The sequence below is a fragment of the Bactrocera dorsalis genome, chromosome 2 (genome assembly GCF_023373825.1).
Source record: "Bactrocera dorsalis isolate Fly_Bdor chromosome 2, ASM2337382v1, whole genome shotgun sequence".
Taxonomy (NCBI): Eukaryota; Metazoa; Arthropoda; class Insecta; order Diptera; family Tephritidae; genus Bactrocera; species Bactrocera dorsalis.
The window spans coordinates 18,249,796-18,274,630 of NC_064304.1; the positions used below are offsets into that span (position 1 = coordinate 18,249,796).

Consider the following 24,835-nt stretch of genomic DNA (forward strand, 5'->3'; position numbering starts at 1 on the left):
TATTAAAGGTATTCATATTATCGCTAAATACAATCACTGTTTACTGTTGCTCTTTGCCTGTTTTACCTTTTTCGTGGTAAACTGTGCACGCAAAATTAGCTTCTACTCACCTTGACCTTTTGCAAGCCATTGCTTAACGTCCTACCTTTTATTGCAAATTTCAGCCACCACTTTCTCCGCCATATACTCAGGCGTTGTTTAATTTTGCTCAACAAATATCGATTTGTTTTGCCTATTTCTTTTTATTTTTGCGCACTGGACATTTTCAATTCAGGGTAATTGCCATGAAATAGAGAAGTGATGGCTTTAAAAGTAAAAAGTCTTAACTAGGATTAGTGATATGGCTAATTTTACGGCAACTCTCCTGCAAATGTAGAATATAGTGTACACAAATGACACACTATGTCAACATTTCCTGGAATCTCAGGATGAGATATAAAATCACAATGAAATTTCATACGTGAAATAGCTAGTGTATTTACTCACACCGATATACATATTCTACTATGAGCAAGAAGTAGCAAGAATAGAATAGAAATTCTAGATAATCGAAGAAAACTGTCAATATAACCTTGATTTTTGACCTGTTTTGACGTGTTTTTTCGGCTTCGGCCCACCTTTGCCACGATATTCGTTCCATTGATCGTCTGTTTCTGGGTCTTAAGCACAGATGATTTTCATGACATTCTGGTAAGAGAGCATTGTTTCACAGACGTTAACGCCACGTTGTTTTTCGAAAAAATTTAGTGATTTTGAAACCAATCGTGCTTTCACTTTTCTTAGGCGCAAATGGTTTTGCAAAATGGCTTTCACTGATCCTTTCAATATTCCAACGATGCCAGTGAGATCTCTGACTGTTAATAGTCGATTCTCAAGCACCAACTGCTTTATTTTATTGACATGTTGATCGTCATTTGATGTTGATGGTCGTCTTGAACGTGGTTCGTCGTCAATTAAAAAATCTTATTATTTTTGGCCCACAGTAGTACATAAGTATGTAAGCATGTACATTCATATAAGAAAAGTATGTAAGGCCCCTCACATTCAATGTCCCATTCCCATTTAAGCGCTATAAAACTTGTATTAGAATAAAAAAAGGCCATTGCAGTGACATCATCTCATGCGTATATGTAAAGGGTGATTTTTTAAGAGCTTGATAACTTTTTTTAAAAAAAAAAACGCATAAAATTTGCAAAATCTCATCGGTTCTTTATTTGAAACGTTAGATTGGTTCATGACATTTACTTTTTGAAGATAATTTCATTTAAATGTTGACCGCGGCTGCGTCTTAGGTGGTCCATTCGGAAAGTCCAATTTTGGGCAACTTTTTCGAGCATTTCGGCCGGAATATCCCGAATTTCTTCGGAAATGTTGTCTTCCAAAGCTGGAATAGTTGCTGGCTTATTTCTGTAGACTTTAGACTTGACGTAGCCCCACAAAAAATAGTCTAAAGGCGTTAAATCGCATGATCTTGGTGGCCAACTTACGGGTCCATTTCTTGAGATGAATTGTTGTCCGAAGTTTTCCCTCAAAATGGCCATAGAATCGCGAGCTGTGTGGCATGTAGCGCCATCTTGTTGAAACCACATGTCAACCAAGTTCAGTTCTTCCATTTTTGGCAACAAAAAGTTTGTTAGCATCGAACGATAGCGATCGCCATTCACCGTAACGTTGCGTCCAACAGCATCTTTGAAAAAATACGGTCCAATGATTCCACCAGCGTACAAACCACACCAAACAGTGCATTTTTCGGGATGCATGGGCAGTTCTTGAACGGCTTCTGGTTGCTCTTCACCCCAAATGCGGCAATTTTGCTTATTTACGTAGCCATTCAACCAGAAATGAGCCTCATCGCTGAACAAAATTTGTCCGAAAAAAAAAAAAACCGAACACTGATTTTGGTAATAAAATTCAATGACTTGCAAGCGTTGCTCGTTAGTAAGTCTATTCATGATGAAATGTCAAAGCATACTGAGCATCTTTCTCTTTGACACCATGTCTGAAATCCCACGTGATCTGTCAAATACTAATGCATGAAAATCCTAACCTCAAAAAAATCACCCGTTATATACATACACACATACATATGTATAAGATATGTTATTGTTAGAGATCAAATAAGCTTTATTGCCGGCGACAGCGTTTGTATGCACATTTATCTATATATGCATATACATATACATATGTATATAGCATGCGTTTCGTTATATAGTAAATTTGTCATAAAAATTTTAATTGCATAGCAATGACGTTCAGCCAATTTAGAAATTTACTTGAAGTAAATTTTCATTTCATTGCACGTCAAATGGCATTTTATCATTTCATAGAATCCACTTAATTAATTGTAGCTTTTGTGAGCACATACTACATGGGAAAACTGTAACTATGTATGTACATATGTATGTATGTACATTAATATAGTGAATTTTATTGAGAAAAGATTTGTATTACTTAAATACTTTTTATACCCTGAACAAGATATATTAGGTTTGTATGAAGTTGAGTCATATGACTCAAGCGGCTCACGACTTCCGGTCTTTGACCAAGTATCCTCTGGGTAGCCTAAGAACATCCGTTTGAAGGCGAGCTAAAGTGAGAAGGCGAAAAATCCCCTGCATAGGGTTGTGCGCTGGGTTTGGGACCCGCCACGTAAAAAACACCCCCCAATGAAAAGAAAAAAACAGCCTCGGACGAGAGACCCCCCTTTTGATGACGACCACGGCAAACGAAATAAGGACTATGATTTGAGGGCATGCACCTGGAATGTCCGGTCCCTTAATTGGGAAGGTGCCGCTGCCCAGCTGGTAGATGTCCTCGTAAAGATAAAGGCTGACATCACCGCCGTCCAAGAAATGCGATGGACGGGACAAGGACAGAGACGAGTAGGTCCTTGTGACATTTACTACAGTGGCCATATAAAGGAGCGCAAGTTTGGTGTTGGATTCGTGGTGGGAGAGAGACTCCGTCGCCGAGTACTATCATTCACTCCGGAGAATGAACGTCTAGCCACAATCCGCATCAAAGCGAGGTTCTTCAACATATCGCTGATTTGCGCCCACGCCCCGACGGAAGAGAAGGACGATGTGACCAAAGATGCTTTTTATGAGTGCTTGGAGCGCACTTATGAGAGATGCCCCCGCCACGATGTTAAAATCGTGCTTGGCGACTTCAACGCCAGGGTGGGCAAAGAAGGTATCTTTGGCACTACGGTCGGTAAATTCAGCCTCCACGAGGAAACATCCCCAAATGGGTTGAGGCTGATCGACTTCGCCGGGGCCCGAAATATGGTTATCTGTAGTACTAGATTCCAGCATAAGAAGATTCATCAAGCTACCTGGCTGTCTCCGGATCGAAAAACCACCAACCAGATCGATCATGTTGTGATAGACGGAAGACACGTCTCCAGTGTTTTAGATGTGCGTGCGCTCCGAGGTCCTAACATCGACTCGGACCACTATATTGTTGCAGCCAAAATTCGCACCCGCCTCTGTGCAGCAAAAAACGCACGCCAACAAACACAAGGAAGGTTCGACGTCGATAAGCTGCAATCACAACAGACAGCCGAAAGATTTTCTACTCGGCTTGCACTCCTGCTCTCTGAGAGCACTCGTCAACAACTCGGTATAAGGGAACTGTGGGACGGCATTTCAAACTCCTTACGTACAGCTGCAATCGAAACCATTGGTTTTCGGAAAGTGCAAAAGAACAGCTGGTACGACGAGGAGTGCCGTGTCGCAGCGGAGAGAAAACAGGCTGCCTACCTCGCAACGTTACGATCGACCACAACACGTGCGGGATGGGATAGATACCGAGAGTTGAAGAGGGAAGCGAGACGCATTTGCAGACAGAAGAAGAAAGAGGCCGAAATGCGTGAGTACAAACAGCTTGATAAGCTGGCCGACAGGGGTAATGCTCGAAAATTCTATGAAAAAATGCGGCGGCTTACAGAAGGTTTCAAGACCGGAGCATACTCTTGTAGAACCCCCAAAGGTGATCTAGTTACCGATGCCCAGAGCATACTTAGATTATGGAGGGAACACTTCTCCAGCCTGCTGAATGGCAGTGAACACATAACACCAGGAGAAGGCGAACCCGATACCCCAATTGATGACGATGGAGCAGACGTTCCATTACCCGGCCATGAAGAAGTTCGAATAGCAATTGCCCGCCTGAAGAACAACAAGGCAGCAGGGGCCGACGGATTGCCGGCCGAGCTATTCAAACACGGCGGCGAAGAGCTGATAAGGAGCATGCATCAGCTTCTTTGTAAAATATGGTCGGACGAAAGCATGCCCAACGATTGGAATCTAAGTGTGCTCTGCCCAATCCATAAAAAAGGAGACCCCACAATCTGCGCCAACTACCGTGGGATTAGCCTCCTCAACATTGCATATAAGGTTCTATCGAGCGTATTGTGTGAAAGATTAAAGCCCACCGTCAACAAACTGATTGGACCTTATCAGTGTGGCTTCAGACCTGGTAAATCAACAACCGACCAGATATTCACCATGCGCCAAATCTTGGAAAAGACCCGTGAAAGGAGAATCGGCACTCACCACCTATTCGTCGATTTCAAAGCTGCTTTCGACAGCACGAAAAGGAGCTGCCTTTATGCCGCGATGTCTGAATTTGGTATCCCCGCAAAACTAATACGGCTATGTAAGCTGACGTTGAGCAACACCAAAAGCTCCGTCAGAATCGGGAAGGACCTCTCCGAGCCGTTCGATACCAAACGAGGTTTCAGACAAGGCGACTCCCTATCGTGCGACTTCTTCAATCTGCTGCTGGAGAAAATTATTCGAGCTGCAGAACTGAATCGAGCAGGTACAATCTTTTATAAGAGTGTACAGCTGCTGTTAGTTCTGCTTTCTCCAGACTGAACAAGGAAGCAACGCAAATGGGTCTGGCAGTGAACGAGGGCAAGACGAAATATCTCCTGTCATCAAACAAACAGTCGTCGCACTCGCGACTTGGCCCCCACGTCACTGTTGACAGTCATAACTTTGAAGTTGTAGATAATTTCGTCTATTTAGGAACCAGCGTTAACACCACCAACAATGTCAGCCTTGAAATCCAACGCAGGATTACTCTTGCCAACAGGTGCTACTTCGGACTGAGTAGGCAATTGAAAAGTAAAGTCCTCTCTCGACGAACAAAAGCCAAACTCTATAAGACGCTCATAATTCCCGTCCTGCTATATGGTGCAGAGGCTTGGACGATGACAACAACCGATGAGTCGACGTTGCGAGTTTTCGAGAGAAAAGTTCTGCGAAAGATTTATGGTCCTTTGCGCGTTGGCCACGGCGAATATCGCATTCGATGGAACGATGAGCTGTACGAGATATACGACGACATTGACATAGTTCAGCGAATTAAAAGACAGCGGCTACGCTGGCTAGGTCATGTTGTCCGGATGGATGAAAACACTCCAGCTCTGAAAGTATTCGACGCAGTACCCGCCGCGGGAAGCAGAGGAAGAGGAAGACCTCCACTCCGTTGGAAGGACCAAGTGGAGAAGGACCTGGCCTCGCTTGGAATATCCAATTGGCGCCACGTAGCGAAGAGAAGAAACGACTGGCGCGCTGTTATTGACTCGGCTATAATCGCGTAAGCGGTGTCTACGCCAGTAAAGAAGAAAGAAGAAGAAGTTTATAACAAACAGAAGAAAATATCAGTTTGACGAGATGACTCTATTTAACCATGTCCGTCTGTTTGTATACACGGGAACTAGTCCTTCAGGTTTTGGGATATTGATCTGACATTTCACACGAGTCCTTTTCTCCCCAAGTAGCTGCTGATTTGTCGAAACCGTGGATACTGGACCACTGTAGGATATATGTATGTATGTAGCTGCCATGCAAAATACGCCGATCCAACTCAAGTCCTTGTATGAAAAACTTTTTTATTTGCCGAGATATCTTCACAAAATTTGGCTTAGATTATTATCCAAGGCATTACTTCAATTCCCGAATTGTTCAGATCGGTCCACTAAAGCATCTAGCTGCCATATAAACCGAGCAATCAGAATCAAAATAAAGATCTTTTTCAGTATATTCTTTTATGCTATTATAAATGCACCTGTGAAGTGTATTATTTCTTCGGTGCAGCCGAAGTTAACAAGTTTACAAAATTTTTACTGTAACACTCAATTTGACATTAATAGTCGCAGAAGCAAATAACTTAATTTATATACTATTAAGTTTTTCAGCAACTTGCATTTATACTTTATATAAGTATTATGATAAGGATTGTTCTAAAATGAATATTTGAAATGTACATTGGATTAATATCGAGATAAATATTTCTAAAAAATATGTGTAGATCCAGGGTTGCTTATAATGCTGTAAAACAATAATTGACTAACATTTGATTTCTAATTTTTTTGTAATCCCGAAAATCTTAATTTAAAATACTTTTCCATTTTTAAAATCCAAAATACTGGATAAAAAATTAAAAATAAATTTTTAATCCTAAATACCGTGTTAAAAAAATAATTTAATAACTTCTTACATATTAATTTTTTATTGTAAATCCGATTTTTGGGATTTATTTGTTTTTTCTATTCTCTATTTGGGATTGAAAATTAATTGAATTTATTTATTTCAATTTAACTTTCGTTATTAATTTTTCCATGCCAGCTTTTAATTTGAAAAGTTTTTTTTGTGTTTTACTATATTTCCTCCATTTTAAATTCGGATTTGAAAAATTTTAATTTGAAAATAACGGTGATGTTATAAAATATTAAACAACACATAACCAAGTTTTGTGGCACTCGATGTTGCATATGTTTAGTTTTTTTTTCCATAAAATGGCATGGATCAAATATTTTCTTAGATTTTGTATGTTTTCACAAAATAAAGAGGGATCCATTTCGTGGTTTCCAAATTTTTTAAAGGAAAAAACACAGAAACTTCAGATTTAATGGGGAACGTTTATTATCATTCGAAAGAACATTTTTAGGCATTTATTTTTTGAAGAATATCACTTTCAAATGTTGGCCGTGGCTATGTCTTAGATGGTCCATCCGTTTAGTCAAATTTTCTATGAATTCGATTTGAACTGCTAACTGGCGAATGACACGCGTGATGTTTTACTCCAAGACTAAATCCAAGCGGGATTGTCCGCATAGACTTTATTTTTTTCAAATTCCCAAAGGAAAAGGTCTAACGATGTGATATCACACGATATTGGTGGCCAATCGACCGGCCCAAAATCCACATGGGCCTCATCGCTGAACAAAACTTGGCCCGGAAACTTCTTATCTACTTGGAACTTTTCAATAGCGAAGCGATGTCGCTTGGGAAGGTTCAGTACTTGCACAAGCTGTATTTAGTACGCTTTATATTTAAAATCTCGGCGTAAAATACGCCAAGTCGTTCCATACGTCATTGCTGAGAAAAAAGTCCACCCTAATACTCATTGCACTTAAAAAGTGGTGTAAACGGGTTTGCAAAAGGCATAATAAATTTTCAAACTCGTAAATAATTCATGGTGTAGAACTGTCAATGGCTACGACTAGAATGGCGCGCTCTTTCACTTACACCCAATCAAACGCACACACACACACACACACACGTAAGTACAATGTGTGCACAATGGGTGAATTTCAAACGGTTTCGCACGCAACGTTTGGCTATTCAGCCAACGCCGACTTCCATACAAATGGCTTGCATGCACACATGTCATTTGCTCCACATAGTGGACCATGGTGGATCGACCATTGAACACCGAACCGTTTGCAAATATGTAACGACTTATACACACATGTACGAAGATTTTGTAGAAGTGTGTACGGAAGTGTCGGTCGCACACTTTTAACCTCAATAATGGTGGCTATGCCAGCGGTGTAAGCGTAAAATCAATGAAATATGCAAATGTTCGAAGGAAAAAATGAGGCAAAACAAGACTTTGCATTGTTGCTTTTCAGCTGAGCTCATTCACAAGCTCGCCTTCGCCCTGACTGCTTTTCTATTAAAATGCATATTTTAGTATATATGAATATATGAATATAAATGTGCCGACTCGAAGTTAAATCGAACTCATAACGGTGCCGATAACATTCATATGTATATTGGCGAAAAGTTTGAAAAGCGAAACGGAAAGTTTATTGTTCTAAAACTGCATTTCCAATGCTCATTATTATCGCCTTTCTACAATCATTTAAAACGCCTTTCTAACTTTATACGCACATACGTAAATACATATGTATGTATTTAAGCCGTTGATTATTCTTCACTTGCTATGGATGTGTGTGTTAATAAGCCTTAAGCATTTAATCGCATCATCTGTTGCTTGCTGCTGCATTCGTACTGACCTAACCCACTCGAGCAGTTGCTAATCATTTTTATTGGCTGCCGATTGCACTCGATTGGCTTTATGTGTCGCCGCAAGCTCAATGAGAACGATACACAAGCGGCATGTAAATAAAGCCTGCATTTTATAATCAAACAAAACAAAACATTTATCAAACTTAATTTCAGCTTTAAAGGCGTGTGTTGGTAATTATTTGTCTCAACTGTTAACACAGTCTTTTCTTTGTGAATTTATTGGTTTCTTGAGAAAAAGGAAATTGCAATTTTTAATGTTTATGAATTTAAAACTGATCTCTTGAGTAGCAAGGCGGCGATACTAGCCTTGAACTCATTAACAGTGCGTTCAGGGTTGGTCAAGGAGTGCCTAAGCTCGCTATCAATAACAACGAGTGGCTTTGTAATAAGCCTGACATGGGTGCTGATGAGCTAGCTAGGAAAGGCACCCTATAACTGCTATCAGTATAATGGGAGCGGGTCGGTAACCCCGTATTCTCTTGTGTTCTACTACTCGAGCTGGGCTTCGCGGGAGTTTGACCAGCACTGGGCCATTTTCGGTACATGCGCGATCGCAAAAGCTTTTTTTGATTTCTTTGCCTGTGATTTCTTTGCCTTCAGTAAGTCTAGCCTCTCTCTAGTTGTCGGGCCTTTATCAGGCTTTTGCTCTATTGGCGTCCATGCTGCAAGGCTGGAAATTATTACCAGACGTTATCTGCAGAAGTTGTATGGAAGAAGATGAGGTGGAAACAACGCAACCTTTTCCTTCTTGACTGTTCCGTGTTTGGGTGGTCAATACTTAAACTCTTGATAGCACATACCTTCAGACATCCCATGGCAGGAATGGATATTAAACGCTTGTGCAAATTTGAATTGGCGACTAAGCGTTTTGCTAATTTATTAGGCTGCCTTATTGCTCAGAATAAAAATGTGAAGGTTTTGTTTAGACATCTCCTTTGAAACGTATCCTTCCCGAAAATTCTGTACTTCTCAAAAGAGCCACCTTAACAGATCTATTGAAAAGTCCTCGGATCCCCTTAGTAAAATACACATTTTTTGGCAAAATTGTTCAACATGTTCCCTTCAAGGGTAATACACTGATTAAAGCGATCCTGCAACTTTTCGAAACCAATTTTGTAACACAATTTGTCCTTGGCTTCAAATTCGACGAATTCGTCCTTCAAATGGTCCTTTTACCTTTTTCAAGGTAGTCAATACAAATTTTTTCATGCTTTGAAGCGGGTTCGTTGTGTGTAGTCCACTCGGATGACTATCGATTGAACTTCGTAGTGAAATGATGGAGCCATGTTTCATTCGATGTCACATATCTGAACTCGAGTTTATTACACTTGAACATCTGCAAATACTGCTCCGAATCATTAATTTGTCATTACTTTTAATCAAAAGGGAGCTAACGCGGCACCCACACTTTTCATAGAGCTTTTCATACCCAAATATTCGTGATGCACACATTCAGTTGATATCTTTAGAGTGCCTGCTAACGCGAACAACTTCACTTTACGGTGATCCGAAATTATGTTAAGGACTTTTTTGATGTTTTTGTCGGTAACAGCCTCTTTCGGGCGTTCACTGCGTCCTCCGTCTTCGGTGCTCATTTTACCATGTCTAAACTCAGCATGCAATTCTTGATGTTTGATTTTCCTGTGAAAGTCTCCTGAAACTCGTCATCAAGCCAAGTTTTTGCTTCAACATTATATGAAAAATATTTAAAAGAAAACGGCTTTTATTACAAAATACTATATGACAATGTTTTCTTTTGATAAATATTAAGCGATGTGAATTCTTGAATGACAAACACAGCTGTTTTTTCATCTTTCCAACGGCAGTGAGAACGGGCCGATTAGTGAAATGCTTAAATGTAATCTAATCCCTTCAAATTTTCGGTCTGAACATGGTATTAAGGGTAACTAAAAATCGTATGGACTTAATTCTAGTAGCGCCATCTATGTGTCAGATCGGGGTCAATTGACCTGCTATGTATACAAATATTATGATATAAGAACAAAATTAAGCTTATATGAGGTCTATGGAAAAAAACTGTTACATTTGATTTTCATAGCTGCCGAAGTTGGTCACTTTTAGGTGGTCCAAATGTCGATTGCAAAGGTCCGAACCAAGAGTTTGTGCGTAGAAATTTCATCTCAGCTAAAAAAGTGTGTGTAAGGTGTTGCTTTATGAAACAATGCCTTTATATGATAATCAATCTGAGAATGTTCTTGGAAAATTTTTAATCGACGATTTATAAAAAAATCTGTACAACAGATTAAAGTACAATTATTATAATTTTTTATTTCCAATGAAAGAAATCTCTGATCCCGCATTTTACTTCAATTTCACCATAAAATTGACTGTTCAATCGACGTACGGCTCAATTATAATTCATTTCGAGTAATAAATTAACGTCACTCGGCACACAACTCACGTGCAGTTTACTCTCGCTTCTGCCTCTAATATTTGCCTGCTTTGAAGCAGATAACAATAGAAATGCTTTCAGTAAATAATGACTATTGTTTAATGTGCATTCCATTCATCCTATTCACTCAGTAATTCTACAGTCCACTTTGTACCGTTTACTTGACATTCTGCAGATACGTTAATGGCAGATTCTTGAAGCCTAAAGTAAGACTGACAAATTCCTTCGCAGGCTGAGCTGTAGATGTAAAATTCTTAATTTGATATGAAGGGGGTCAGAAGAGGGGTCTCTCATCCGAGGCTATTTTCTACTTTCCATTTGGGATGTTTTTAAGTTGCGGGTTTCAAATCTAGGGCACAAAGCCTTCACACTTTAGCTCGCGTTCAAACGGATGTTTTTTGGCTACCCAGAGGATATTTGATATAAAACCGGAAGTCGTGGACTGCTTGAGCTATATGAAAAATAATCGTACACACCTGACTCCATCCTCATAGGCCATAGCAACCGTTAGTTCTGCTTTTAACAGGTTGGATAAGGAAGCGAAGCAAATGGGTTTGGTAGTGAACGAGGGCAAGACGAAATATCTCCTGTCATCAAACAACCAGTCGTCGCACTCGCCACTTGGCTCCCAGGTCACTGTTGACAGTCATAACTTCGTAATCGTAGATAATTTCGTCTACATTGGAACCAGCCTTAACACCAACAGCAATGTCAACTTCGAAATCCAGCGCATAATAACTCTTGCCAACAGGTGTTACTTTAGACTGAGTAGGCAATTGAGAAGTAAAGTCCTCTCTTGACGAACAAAGATCAAACTATACAAGTCACTCATCATCCTTGTCCTGCTATATGGGGCAGAGGTATGGACGATGACAATGCCTGATGAGTTGGCGTTACGAGTTTTTCAGAAAAAGGTTATGGGAAAGATATTTTGTCATTTGAGCGTTGGCGAATATCGCATTCTATGGAACGACGTTGACAAAGTTCAGTGAATTAATAGACAGCAGCTACGCTGGCTAGGTCATGTTTTCCGAATGGACGAAAACACTGCAGCTCTGAAAGTATTCGTATTGAAAAAAGTTTCTTCTACTCAACCTGAAATTGATCTGGACATAGATCTCCAATAAAATTTGCATGAATGTGGAGTTAAATCAGTTGCAGGGCTCCTGGGTCCTATAACGATGCGAATTCTCTAAAATTGGTAAAATTAAAGTGTACTTAGCGGAAAAGTGCCAACACATTAGCGTCAACTAGTTCGTTTCTAACTACATCACGTTCATTTAGATTACTGCTGCATTACCAGAAATATAACAATCCAACATAGTTTCCTCCAACGGATATCTTAATTCAACCGCGACCATAATTTCTTAATTTCAGAGCAGCTGGTTCTAGATAATTCCACGTAATTGTCGGCTGCTGCTGCTTACCAACGCCCACTTTGTGCTTTTGGCGCCACAATGCTGTTGCACCAGTTTTCACTATATTATCACCAGCTTGCTGGGTTCATAATTTCCAATTGTCGACATGTTTGCGTGAGCGTGTGCACTGAAGTGGTGTGCGAAGGCAGCGGGTAGCTTTTAATTAGGCTATGCATTGTGTACAACAGCTGGAAAATTACACCCCACGTTTCGGGGGGGTCGCACGCTGAGGCGTCGTAAAATCCGCAACACTCCTCCGACATTGTTGCTGTTTTCCGCGATATGACGTACTTTCCGAGTAACATATATTTGTATGTATGTTTGAGTGTGTTCGCAGTTGCCATATGCACCAAACTGCTGGCGCTGAAACAGTTGCTTCTATCTTGAGTGGCATATCGCTCGGGTTACGGGGTCTTATTGCACTTTGGAACAGTGCATTGTTGTACATTTTTGTACTCTCGCAACATGTTGCTACAGAGTACAATAGTTTTGTTAACCTAACGGTTGTACCTGTCACCTAAAACTAAGCGAGATAAATATAAGGTTATGTTTTTATATATGTAAATAATAAGGATGACGAGAAAAATCCGGTTGGCTCTCTGGCTGCCTGTTCGTCCGTCCGTGCAAGCTGTAACTTGAGTAAAAATTGAGATATCTTGATGAAACTTACAGGTTTCTTAGTACAAAAAAAAGTTCGACTTCGTAGATGGACGTAATCGGACCACTGCCACGCCTACAAATCGCCATTAACAGAAAGCCTATAAAACATTAAATTAAGATATAAAACCCTAACGACACCCTGGCCAAAAAACAAATTGAAAAGGTGGGCGTGGTCCCGTCTTATATTAAGTTTAATGAATATTTCTCTGAAACCACTAAATCTGCAGCCCTCAAATTCGCCTAGCGCAAATAATATAAAAACACCTTCCTACAGTGTGAAAATGGATAAATAACCCCTCGTATTCCCCATATAACGGTACTGTTAAAAATTACTAAAAGCACAAAAAATTAATAACTGAGTACGTATGAGACCTCCTAGATGGTAAGAGAAGGCTTTATGGAAGTCGGTGTGAAATTGAACGATGGGCGTGACACCGCCTACTTTTTGGTGAAATAACATATCTCGTGACTCTACCGACCGGTTTAAACAAATTTTAGTACATAGTAGTACATAGAATTTTTCTCATATTCTCAAGTTACAGTGCGAAAATGGGCGAAATCGGACCACAACCACGCTTACTTCCTATAGAATCCTTGAATTTCGATTCTGTGGTTGACGTTTTTGTTTCTGCAAGTTGCAAGAGTAAAAAATGTTCGGTTATACCCGAAGTTAGCCCTTCATTACCTGCTGTTTTCGTTTTTATTTTTAACTTTTCGCTATTCCTTTTTGTATTTTTTAGATTTTCAGACTGTCGTATGGTTTAAGTGCTAGTGATTATGACTTTATTGTAAGCTCTTCGTGTTTAAGTTGCTTTTTCGTGTTGCAGGCGAAGTGCTTGTTCTGGTAAAATGGCATAAACATGTAGTGCTTGCGCAATGATTAGCATATTCATGTATATGGAACAAAGTAGTTATACCAAAGTATAGGTCATACATGGGTGGTCTACATATATTATGAGCACGTAACATTACTTTTGATGATCTTTAACATATTTGGACAAATCTTAAAATAATTAAAAATAAATTTCAAATAATTGTTTTAGTTAATTTGATTTATTTTTGTTAGTTTTGAATATCTCTTTAAGGAACATGGGAATGAAGTGGGAGTACGAAGAGATCCTGGAAAATATTATATTGAGGAATTGGCGACTGAGGAGTTTTTATTGGTTGTTTTTTTTTAGAGAAAGTTAGGATACAATGGCCTTTTAATATTTTTATAAAGTCCGTAAAAATACTTGATGGTTAAATTCTTAAAGCAAGACTACCGACTACCAACGGTCGAAGCCTAAATTAAGACAAGTTGAGTGGTACTGCTGTTTATACCCATATAAAAAGCAATAGTCTCTTTTGGAATTGCTCTTAAGATATTAAAACCAAGCAGCACTCTTTAGAGACCTGGGCAGATCTCAATATTTAGTTTTACCTAATGAGAAAAAATAACAACGCGTGAAAACCGGTAATAAGATATCTGCGTTGAGGCTGGCATTCTTTCCTGCCAAAGAAAGTGGGGTTCTAAGAATAATACTGGAATAAATCCATTGACTAATGCGATGTGTGGAGACTGGCGCAGTCTTTTTGAAATCAAATGTCGACGTGATCACGAGCTTCAATCTCAGGTATCAAATAGTCGGTTATCATAACGCGATAACGGTCACCAGTGACGGTTAACGTTCTCAAAGTCATCATTTTTGAAGATTCCATGGTGATTGTTTTTTCTAGATGAAGCTCTTGAATCTCTTCAGGTTGTTCTTCGTCCCAAATGCAGGATATTTTTCTTTTTCACATACCCACTGAGCCAGAAATGGGCCTCATCGCTGAACAAAATTTGACTCGAAAACGTCGACAGCGCCGAATCGACTCTCCATGGTCTTCGTGTATACCCTCAGCTACGATTGATATATTTTCTTCACTATTGGCTGGACCGGGTCTATTAGGTCGAATATTATCCAATGCTCCAATGAATGCTGGATCTCAAGATGGGTAATGGTGTTGCGAATAGCTCGTGAAAGTCATTTCCGAAGTGTGTTATATCTTCGGTTCAACCGAATTTAACGAGATTTCTTGTTTTTAATGTATTAGGACAGTCTGTTAGCAAGTCATAAATACTAAAATTCCTACTGAATATCTTACATACAACAAGTACATATATTCAATCCGCACTTTTTCATATTTTTATCTTCATTTATTACATTTGACTAGTTTGAGCTTTGGGCTACAATCTAAGTTTTGCCTTTTGTATTTTCATCTGCAAGTTTTCTTTAATCTTTTGTATGCAAATGTTCCAAATTTATATTTGTTTTCATAATTTAGTATTTAAGTGTATTTGTGCTTATACATAAGCTTTCGGTCTAAGCTCTGTGGCGTTTATTGTATTGAATGTTATACTTCTTCTTGTTGTTGTAGTGTAATTATACAAATCTCTAAATATATTTATGTATGTTTGAAACGCTTTCGCAGCTTTTGATTTCAAGTTTATGCGGCGCGCATCCTCAAAAGTTCTATTGCCAAAACTTCCGTCCACAGATAGCTTGAGCAACAGTCCGGGTCCATCATCGCCAGGTGAATGTTTTCCAAATTTTTTCTACCAAATCAATTCCTATTTACAATTTCTATGTACTTATGTACCATGCTTAGCAACCTATTGACACAAACTTTGATCTAAATTTATAATTGGCTATAACAAACGATACAAATGAACACACGACACGTGAGAAAAGCTGACATTTACATGTGTTGTAGAAGTATGTGTGGCTGTGAGCACAATAAGGTCTATACACAATATACAAATGATCTCAAAGCATATATTTTGTTGTGCGCTGCACGGAATATTAAAATTTTATTATTTGTGTATTATAACATTTGTTTTATTGATGTAGATAAAATATGCTTATTCTATGCTAGTACATTTAATTCATCTGATTTCAGCTAAATTTTTGCACCCTTGATATTTTTTGATTTATAATAATAGTAAACTTTTTGTAGTACGCATGCGCATAGTTATTTTTGCATAAAGTTGTAAATTATTGCTGTACGAGAAAGATTTGAAAATACCTTAATTAAAAAGAAAAAAACACTCAGTTGCATAGCTCGTCTTTGATATTTCGTGATTTGGCAACCTTGATTTTGCATTCTGGCAACCTTGATGTTACAGAAACTCAGAACGTTTGGACATACGAGCGCTATTTGGGTTGTTTACAGTAACTGAAATATTCATCGCGGCGAAACTATGGATTTATATCGAGAACATTTTCTACAATTTTCGACATGGATTATATCGGTAACAGTGCATCCATGAACTTAATTAAATTAATTTAAAGGAGCTACATCTAGGACTGGAACTTGAATGGTGAATTCAATCAAGGTTCGTCATATGGCCTATCATGAGAGAGAGACAACTAAAGGGTGATCCATTTTGAGGTTTCCTATTTTTTTAAGAAAAAAAACGAAAATTGAAATTTAATGGGGAGAGTCTATTATTATTCGAAAGAAAATTCTTTGGCATTTAATTTTTAACGATTATCTCTATCAATCTTCGTTGAGTCGGATTTTCGATGACTCGTTTGAGCAATTCGACTGGTAACTGGCGAATAACACGCATGATGCTTCAAGGAATCGAAGCTTGATTGTTCGCATATACTTAAGACTTTACATATCCCCATAGGAAAAATATTATCATATCACATATTCTTGGTAGTCAATCGACCAGCCCTAAACGTGAAATTATCTTCCCACCGAAGCTTTCTCTTAACGAATCCATTGATTGAATGCAATGTGTGGAAAGTGACGCCATTTTGTCGAAAACACGAGATGAATAGCTTCATTTTCAGGCATTAAATAGTCGGTTATCTTGGCGACCGTTAGCCGTTGACGTTTACGTTCTCATCATCATCGTTTTTGAAGAAATATGGGCCGATGATTCTACCCTCCCACAAACCACACTAAAACTTTTTTACCTAGATGAAATGGTAGCTCTTGAATCTCTTCAGGTTGCTTTTCGTCCCAAATGCGGCAATTTTGTTTGTTTACATAGCCATTGAGCCAGAAATGGGCCTGGACCTCATCGCTGAACAAAATTTGGTTGGAAAACGTCTTGGATTTTTTCAAGACCCCATAGAGCGAAGCGATGTCCTGGAAAGGTCGAACGATTTCAGTTCTTGCGCAAACTATATTTTGTCCGCTTTCAACTTAAGATCTCAACGTAAAAAGCGCCAAACCGTCTCTCTACGACCTTCGTGTACTCACTCAGCTACGGTTGCTATATTTTCTTCACTGCGAGCTGGACGTTGTCTATTCGCTCGAATATTACCCAATAATGAAGCTAGGTCTCAAGATGGGTGCTGCGAATAGTACGCTCAGTAGGCCGATTATGTTGACCAAAGTTGAGCGAAGCGCCTACTTATAAATCGTATCGTAATAATGTTGAACGAACGCGTTATCTGTCAAAAAAAGGCTATTGACTCATTTTATTTTTTTAAGATTAGTTAAAAAAAAATTAAGTTAAGGTAAAATATATCGAAAATAATTCATGGTATTTTTTACACGTAAATCTTTGTATTGGCTTTTTTATAAGAAAATGACATTAAAAAGCTCACTCTCGGCCTATACGATTACAGTATGCGTCATACTGCTCTGCTATGAAATTGCTTGTCTGCTTGGTAACGTCATTTAACTTCGTTCTCATCTTTCTTACTTCCTCCCCACTCTCTAGCACAAATATTTGTTCAACTGATGTCATTTTGGTTGGCGATAATTTAATTAATGATGAACACATATATCAGCATTCTTCAAGCATATCCCAGCAATAAATTAAGAGAGTTATCTTTAGCGAGAGTACCCCTGAGTGCACTCTTTAACACGCTGTGGAGTTTCATTAACGATACCTAATCTTGTAGCATGAGATGCTTAAAAGCCTTAAGCATAGTGTTGACAATGTGGGACAATTGCACAAGAGAAGCTGTATTATTTTCCTGATATCTTGCTCTTGACATTTCCTGCAAATCTTCTCGATCGCAGCCGTCACCGGACTCTAACCAATGAGTATTCCAATCATGTTCCTACAGTCCCTTCGAACGAGTGCCAGTATATTGTATATAGTACTTCGCTCTACCGTTTTATACATGAGTTTTGCAGTCTTGAGATCATTCCATAGACTTGATTTTCTTTGCCATGCTCCTATCCAAATCGTCCTAAAAACAATACATGGGTTTTCCTATGATTATTATGTTTTCGGGTTAGAGCCGTACACCACTCTTGTCAATCTCGTGTACTATCTCATTGTCATCGATTCCTTTGTGACCTGGCAACCAATAGAAGTCAAGTTGCTTGGTTCAGGCGACACTCTCTCAACTGATGCTCTGCTTTCCAAGAGACTTCTGGCCGATACGCGAAACGATGTTAACGTCTTAATTGCTCCTTGGCTTTCTACGTTCATAGATGCTAACTCTGGAGAGGGCTTTTGATACATTAGAAGCAAGCTTTGCGTCTTTCCCAATAACAAAGACATCGTCCTATAATAATATCTTTATATTTTAATTGAAGATTAACAGTTGTAAAATGTTAGGCAAAAAAAATTGTTCACTTTATAGACCATGCTGAAAAAATAATAAACGAAAGCTTCATTGCATATAGAAAGATCAAACGTGCCATTTTCAAAAGTTACTTTGCGACTGGTCGCTAGCTTATTTTGGACTAGTCTACTGTGGTGTATGTTACTTGGTATTTCATATGTACATATGGATATCGCAGGTTGTTGTCTGAGATAATCTTTAATATGTGTATGCACTGCACATTCTATTTAACGGAAAAATATTGTTCTACTTTTCTCAAGCAATTATCAAAGCTATTTCGAACTAGTAATGAGATTATGTATATGCAAGTAAAATATTTAAAATTAATAAACATTTATTTTAGAGTTTTGCCGAATCTTGATTTAACATTCACTAAACGAATAATTGAAGGCAATTTTGTCCTCCTTAGAATGCAACACATAACCTCATAATTACCAATTTCTTTGCCGTTCAGATATTTGTTTCTTAAAATAAATGCAATACTTTAACGACGCGGCTCACCATAGTAAAAAATCATTTGAAAATTATTGAAAAACTATAACTTATCAATATCTTATTTACGGCAAAATTCAAAGATATCAGAAGTATGATAACTGCGAGTACCTTGAAATTTATTACTGTTACTACGCCCTGTCTTTAGTAGGTGTTTGCTAATTAAATACTGTGCTATTTTAAATGCTTATCAGAACATGAAAATAATTGAAGTTTGCTCAGCAAACACGTGAGAGATTTACTTTCGTCCACTCAGTTCAAATATTTATTCCATTATTATAAACGTGTAAATAACTTCTTATGTATGTATATATCAACTATATGTGTATATATAAATGTTTGTATATAATCTGGTAAAGTATAGGTATTTTTATTGGTCCAAAGTCTTTGTATACAAGGTGTTAATTACTTGCCCAAATTTAATGAGAAAAGTTTCTGGTATGAGAGTGCAAATATGAGAGGCAAACCATAAATCCTACATTGTTTACTTACTATATGTATGTATGTACATACATAGTTCAAAAGCTTCAAATATGCTAATTATAATTTGGAAAAAATTAACAGCTTCATTAAAAATGCTTCAATTAAAATGTGCTCGTTTTCATGAGCATACCAAATGTGTAAAAAGTATCTGCGTACTCGGCAAGCAACTACTACGGAACTAGTTTTTGTGTGACTCATTTTAACTAAGAGGTTACGTGGGTTTCCTCGGGTAAAAAACAGCCATTTTCAAAAATTTTTTTTAGAATTTTTTATTTTTACAAACATAGACTTAACAAAAAAAATCTGAAATTTTTGGAAAAAAATAATTTAAATTCGCACAAGTTCTCAAGGCTGTATCTAAGAAACTATTACTCGGATCAACTTGAAAAGTAGAATTTAATAAAACAATAAAAAAATCAATTTTTTGATAACTCTAAACCCATGTAACTTCTTAAGGGGCTATACCAGTGTGACGCATGAAAAATTAGGTGATTTTCGTGAATTTTCTTATGACAAAATATGCGATTAAATATTTCGAACTTCTTTGAACGTAATAAGGTATATTTTCAGCTATATTAAAAACTTTTTTTCTTTCCAAAATATTGAAAAAATGACGGAGTTATAAGCGGTCTTCGGAGGTGCCAAAAAAAAAGTGCCCAAACTGCTGGCGTGATTCCATCCGAATGAGTAAAGGTTTTAGGTAAAAATTTTTTTTTATATGTTTGCAACTCCGAGCGGTCGCTCTTTAGAATGCTGTCATCCAAAAACTATTCAAGATACTTTTTCCCGATTTCACATGATATTTATGGAAATATAAGCCATCGAAAAAGCAAATAAAAAAAGTGAAAGTTGAAAGTGTCACACTGGTATAGCCCCTTAAGGTTGACAAATCACCGCTGAATGGTCTATGCAGTAAACTTTTTACTAATTTTTATTTTTTTAGGTGTCGTTTGATATTTCTGGCTTTAGTGATTAGTAAAAAATGGTATTGCGATTACCATTTCTTGATAGTAGTAATACTTCGATTGGGATTTTGCTCTAAACAGTTTGGTGTAGTTGAAAAATTTTTAGCTGTTTTCAGTTGATAATTGACACATTAAACTCAAACTCGAGTTTTATTTACGAACAACTTAAAAACAGAGTTGTATCTTCAAATCAAAATCAAAACAAAACAAAAATCAAAAACAAACTTATTTTGAATGGCTAACTCTGAGTTTATGAAAAGTGCTTATTGCTAAACACCAAGTGCATCAATAAACTCGAGTTTAAGGCGCAATATGCCTATGATATTAGAGTGAATAATATTTTTAAATTAATAAAATTTTGATGTGGTTATCTTATTCAAAGAGCACACGATCACGAAAACTAATTGTACCTCGTTCTTTAGAGTTCTGTAAGAAATTGTTGAAGTGTTCTCTGGTTTGCTCTCATATGCACTTAAATATTTGCTTTGTTAACATTTATCGTAAAATACCTTTGTGGGTAACTTTATCCGCGAGTAAACTTAGTTTTGCATGCTTTTGCTGAATGTATGCTTTACAATTGATAAAGAAATGTTTCAATGGTGCTACAATTGTTATCGCAAAGTTCTAATCCTTATATAGTACTCTATGAGTTATGTTTTTTTTTTTGGTTGAAAATATAAGTTTGGCATTGCATAAACTCACAAATAGTTTTGTTAACATTCTTTTCCGTTATGTATGCGCTCTCCGAGTATTGATAAGCCTTCTATTCTAAGTATAACCTCTCACATTTTGCTGTCATGTTTTTATTCCTTCATTGCTAATTTTACAAAGCAAACAATTCATAACTATGTGAATTACATAATTAATTTTAAATTATCTTTTCATTAAGTGTTTGAATTTTTAAAGACATTCTAATTACTTCTGGTTCGAAGAGGCATTGGGTAGTTTTGCTGAATGCATTGATTACTTTATGTAGCAACTTCTATTTCAAACCGCATTTATACATGATTATGATAATGCTGATTTTTGGTACACTTGGTGACTGCTGAAATGCGGTTCTCATAGATGACCAGTTTGTTTCTCATAATTTTTACCATTTTTACCGAAAAACTTGTCCAAATGTAGGAAATCCTATGTTGTTCTTTCATATCGCCAACGTTCAAGGTTAGTGTTTCTCTTCTACATTTTCAAAAATATTTCAAGCTTTTCCATTCAGCATTTTTCGAGTTATTTCCAACATTCCTAAACATTGCTATTTGAATTGGCTCTTAATTTCCCATTTAAATTTCTTTGCCCAATCATAGTTGCCAGCGGATTGCTCATTATCCAAATTTATTTATATCTTTATCGATAGGAAATGTGGTCTAATTGATTTTTTATCTTTACACATTTATTGTGTGCGATTTAAGCGGAATATTCAAAGTGTACCGCCAATGATTGCCGGCATCGGTCATATTGTTGACGTCATATAAACTTTAGTCATGCCTCGTAGGGAAGTTCAAAATTCGAGTGGTGGTTAACCTGAAATTCTCAAAAGATCTTATTTCTCTAATTTAATAGTATTAACATTTCATGTTTGAGTTTTTAGCATTAAACTTGGCCGACATATTAGGTTAATAGAGCAGAGGTTTAAAGTTGACGAACTAATTGTAAAAATTTTAAAATGGGAGGATATGTGGGTGAAATTATATGCCACTTGTTACCAGATGGGCGACTTCGGAACTCATACTTCACTTTCTTAATTTATAAAGGGCGATCCTATTCGAGGTTCCGTAATTTTTTAAAGAAAATACACAGATACTTCAGTTTTAATGGGGAATGTTTATTATCATTCGAAAGAACAATCTTTGGCATTTATTTTTTGATGATTATCTCTTTCAAATTTATGTTAAGGTCAATTTTCGACCACGCAGAGCATTTCGACTGGTAACTGGCGAATGACACCCGTGATGTATTGTTCCAAGGCCTGAATAGAAGCGGAATTGTTTGCATAAACTTTAGAATTTACATTTCCAAACAGGAAAAAGTCTAAGTCTAGATAAAATAGCAGCTCTTGAATCTCTTCAGGTTGCTCTTCGTCCCAAATGCGGCAATTTTGCTTGTTTACATATCCATTGAGCCAGAAATGAGCCTCATCGCTGAACAAAATTTGGCTCGAAAACGTCGGATCTTCTTGGAACTTTTCAAGAGCCCATAGAGCCAAGCGATGTTTTTTGTTGCTGCCTCAACCACAAATTGAAAATATTATTTTTTGGAAAAGTGCTGAGTTCTTGACTAGAATGTTGAGTGTTTTTTAGAATATAAAACTTTACTTCAAAATTGACTTTGGGTATAAAAAAAATTGCAAAAAAAGCGGCACAGCAATTTGGCTTTGGTGAGCGCCAAAACGCGAGTATTGGGCAGCAGGCCGGCGCATCAGTTGCTGAGAGTCTATAAAATTGTGATTACTTCGTTTTTTTCTAGTGTTTGTTATTACTGTTGTTGCTGCTGATTTGATTGTCTGCCTGCAATCCACTGCTCACACCCTTGACGATCGTATTTATCTCCTATTATTTTGAGATTTGCGATTAAACGCTTCTGCTTAACTATTCCACTTGTTTGGCCTGAGTTCGCTAATTTTACGAGCGGCTAGCACTTAGTATAGCACAACTCTTGCGGCTGTTGGTGGCTACAGAGCGCCCACAAATCGCATATAGCCGAGTCTATTGGGTTCGACTTTTGGCTGGCGTTCACATTTGGCGCGCGCTTAATTGCCATTGTTTACATTAGCGGCGGTGCGGGGTCAGCAGTTAGCAGGCGGCGCAGTCTACAGCCGGTACAACGAGCCAAACGCCGCTATTGTGCTCAGCTAACGCTGAGAATTTCGACGCGCTGCCCAGTTTCCGCGGCTGCCATGTGTTTTTCGACAATCGCTCGCTCGCTATCGGAGTCAGTCGGCGGCTGCTATCGGCGTCGTATGTAATACGCAGAATACTACACAGTGTTCGAACGTTTTTTGAGTGTTATCATCAGTATTTGCATTAACGCAACAGTAACTTGTATTTGTGCGGCATTCGTCTACTTACCTGTGTTTACATACATACAAACATATTTAAATGTGACTACATCAGTTGTTTAATACATATCTCAAGTGATAAAATACCGAAACGCACTCTGACCTCTTAAGCATTTGTGTTGTGTTGTTGTACACATACTCAGTGCCATTCAGTGAAGTGCGGCTGTGAGCATCTAAAACGGTGTTTAATTACGATTACTCGTCAGTCATAGTCATAGTGTATTGTTTGTGTTAATTTACTCGCCTATGCAGCCTGATAATGCAATGTGCAGCAGCTGGCAAATGTTGGTGAATGTGTCACATCGGGCGTACGGTGCAGTGAGCGGGTTAAATGTGGAAGAAGAAATTTTTTGCAAGTAAGTGAAAGTGAGTGGCAACACAGCAGCAGCTGTTTGCCTGCTCGTCGGCTGATCGACGGTGCCACACGTCGTATACGTAATGTGCATGTGGCGTTCCGTGACGTATACGACGACGACGCCTGCAGCGCAATTGCAATTGCCAACAGCCGCCAGCCAGCCACCCCACCGACTTGCATGTGTTGAGTGTGTTTGAATTAAGTGTCTGTGGACGAACGGGTGGGTCTGCTGCGCTATTCTTTGTCACAGCTTTGCATTTAATTTAATTTACGGCTGTGCGCTGCCATCTTTATTTATTTTCTGATTTCTTTATGTGCACATTTTCCTTTACTTATTTATTATTTTTATATTTCCTATAAATTTTTTTTTTGATTTTTTTTGGTGCTTAAATTTTTTTTGTTTTACTTTTCTCTTTGTATTATTTTCTTTATTTTCTTTTTATACCCTGAACAGGGTATATTGTGTATGCCACAAAATTTGTAACACCCAGAAGAAAACGTCGGAACAGCAATAAGGTGTATACTATATAATGGGTTTTTCAATAGGGACGCTACAAAAGTAGACGGCAAACGACGCCATATTTTTTCCTGCTCTTTTAACATTTTTCTTCAGTAAGGCAAACCTTTTATCATGGAAAAATGTACGATCCAACAACGAGTCGCAATTATTAAAATTTACTGCCGAAATTCGGAGTCAGTGTCCTCAATTTTAAGAGCGCTATGTCCAATTTATGGTCGTCATAATCGTCCTGTCAGCTCAACAATTGTGCGTCAAGTGGGAAAAATTTAATCCACAGCCACAGTACAAAATGTTCCCGTGGCAGTGAAACAAAGACTTCTTTGTCCCATAATTTCGAGAATATTGCTATCACTAGCGCATCAATTGAGGAAGACCCAAATCGGTCTCTCAAACGTCGTTGACAAGCTTTGGGCACCTCTGTGACGTCGTTGTGGCGAATTTTGCAAAAAGATCTTGGCCTACATCCTTACAAAATTAAATTGACACAACAACCAAAGCCGATTGACCACCAGAATCGTCGTATGTTCGTGAATTGAGCTGCGCAACAACTTGAAAATGATCGGGGATTTTCAACGGAAAG

At 38.0% G+C, this 24,835-nt stretch overlaps 1 protein-coding gene across 8 annotated transcripts in view; it reads left to right on the forward strand.

Moving 5' to 3' along the window:
* LOC105225744 (oxysterol-binding protein-related protein 8) overlaps window positions 1–24,835 on the forward strand; it is a 53,564-nt gene that overhangs the window by 7,476 nt on the left and 21,253 nt on the right. For 3 of the 8 annotated variants that reach the window (XM_049449437.1, XM_049449436.1, XM_049449440.1), the window contains exon 2: window positions 15,276–15,377. The exons of 2 other annotated variants lie outside the window; for them this stretch is intronic. In XM_049449437.1, the coding sequence (XP_049305394.1) occupies window positions 15,276–15,377 (102 nt within the window). Of the gene's footprint in view, window positions 1–15,275; window positions 15,378–22,973; window positions 23,737–24,835 lie in introns of those variants that run through there. 3 more of the 8 variants (XM_049449442.1, XM_049449443.1, XM_049449439.1) reach the window with 3 other exon arrangements.